Source organism: Habropoda laboriosa, unplaced genomic scaffold (genome assembly GCF_001263275.1).
Source record: "Habropoda laboriosa isolate 0110345459 unplaced genomic scaffold, ASM126327v1 scaffold65, whole genome shotgun sequence".
In the NCBI taxonomy this organism is placed as follows: Eukaryota; Metazoa; Arthropoda; class Insecta; order Hymenoptera; family Apidae; genus Habropoda; species Habropoda laboriosa.
Window position 1 is genome coordinate 3,945,014 of NW_017100254.1, and position 2,199 is coordinate 3,947,212.

The 2,199-nt window shown below is 35.2% G+C and overlaps 1 protein-coding gene across 1 annotated transcript in view; it reads right to left on the minus strand.

Moving 5' to 3' along the window:
• Positions 1–462: 462 nt before the first annotated feature.
• Positions 463–2,199, minus strand: part of LOC108572321 (E3 ubiquitin-protein ligase Su(dx)) — a 6,820-nt gene continuing 5,083 nt past the window's right edge. The window contains 1 exon segment of the mRNA XM_017934535.1: positions 463–2,189. Within this exon segment, the coding sequence (XP_017790024.1) occupies positions 1,979–2,189 (211 nt within the window). The 3' untranslated portion in view covers positions 463–1,978.

Here is a 2,199-nt window from a genome sequence, read left to right on the forward strand (position 1 = left end):
ACTTAGAAAAAATTAATTATTTTGGTATTTGTTTTCATTTTATTATTTCTATGAAATGTTTATAAGTTTCACTACACAAATATGTACAACTTTCTTAACTGTGCACTTCATTGATATTTTCTACGGATTTTACACGTTTGGGTTCAATTGTAAAATATATAAAATAAATGAAGTAAACTTCCGAAATAAAGAATTTTAAACTGAAATTAATGTAAGAATTTGTTATAGACATGCAATATAAACAGCACCTCCGACTCATTGAATCAGAAGAATTCATACTTAAAAATTGTTTGTTGTTCCTGAGAACAAGATAAATCGAAACATTATAAGCTTACATTACTATAGTAAATTTGTCTTCATCACCCTATACATAGTTGCATATTACACTTAACAAAGTATATGTAGGAATCGGTAGGACGCGTGCCGGCATCCTTCGATAGATGCATTAACAAAAGACGAGCGTGCGAGCAGTAAGCAACAAGGCAGTCACAGATGGACACCAGAGAGATAAGCACGTGCTCTCCTCCTGAATCCAAAAAAACGCAGATATTTTCTTTGTATTTCTTGGACTTATTTAGTATTTTACCATCCCTGTAATTATCTTATTATTATTTTTCTTTTTGTTAATAAAACTCTACAGGAGAAGAATTTGGGGGCTCAGCTGTGATCGAAGGAAGCAAAGATCGATTAAGTGATTGCGTAAATAAAATAAAATCAGAGAACTAGTTTTTTTAAAAGTCGAAATTCAAATCGCAGACAAGGTTAATCGCAAAGTAGTAAGTACGTCATAAGTATTTCTTCGGAAGTTCGTCACGATGTGTTCTAAAGGTGGTATTAACACGTGCGATAAAGAAATCGATGAAGAGGGTCCTAACGCGATGAGTGCAACAGAGCCTCGACATGCACGTACGAAAGTAATAAGTAGAATGAAAATGGGTAAGTTAAGGCAAGTGTTATCAAGATTACATTTGAAACCTAAAGGTAAGAAAGAAGAGCTCAGAAAGATGTAGTTAGAATAATTGCAAACAAATACGGGAATGGGATGAGGTGAGAAAGGGGCATAGGAAGATGATGAGTTAGGCGAGAATAGCGATAGTAATGCGTCGAGCGACTGTGGAAAGCAGAACGGTCGAGCGACAAAGAAAACAAAACAGTGCGACTCAAGTCACGAAATTTACAATAAAAGATATCGACAAAAGCCTAACATACTTTTCGGGTGATGACATTACCGGTAGAAAAATGCAGAAGTATCAACAGACCCTATAAAAGAATTGTCTAAGGAAAAGAACACTAATATAAAAAGGAATAATAAAATGGAGGTAGATCACCAGCTGTACGAGTGGAAGAAATCCCAGCAGGATCGGAAGGTCCAAAAAGAAGGCTAGTGGACGTCAACAATACAAAAAGGATATAATAGATGCCACAAAACATCAAGTGTCACAAGAAATTGCAACAAAAAAAGCCAAAATAATTTTGTTCATAGCCCACTCATGTAAACAAAAAATACTAGACCAATTTAACCTATCTGCAGGCACCTTAAATATCAATCTAGGAGATCAAATACACAATGTATTGTTTACTGTCTACACCATATTAAGACAGGCCCATAACCAAACAGGAGGGAAACTCGCAACAATAGCTGGAATGAACTACAAAAATCACAACCACGGCCGCGGATTATATGAAATCATATTCGGATAATACTTCGAGAACGAAGTAAGCGCAGAAATGGTCGAGTGTAGGAATCGGTAGGACGCGTGCCGATATCCTTCGATAGATGCGTTAACAAAAGACGAGCGTGCAAGCAGTAAGCAACAAGGCAGTCACAAATTGACGCCAGAGAGACAAGCACGTGCTCTCCTCCCGAGTCCAAAAGCGCAGATATTTTCTTTGTACTTCTTCGACCTGTTTAGTATATTACCATCCCTGTAATTATCTTATTATTTTTTTGTTAATAAAATCCTACATATATTTATAACTATTCTTGACCAAAACCTTCTGTTTCTTCAATTGCATAATTTAACTTTTCTACTAGTTGATCGTAACTTTTATATGGTGGTAAATCCAATCTATTGAAGCATGTATGCGATCTAGGTAACCAGGTATCTTTTCCTACTTTCTCTATGCAAAATCTTTGAGGGCCATTACTCCCTAAAAAAAGAAACGAATATAAATTTAAATATAAATTATTTTAATTAT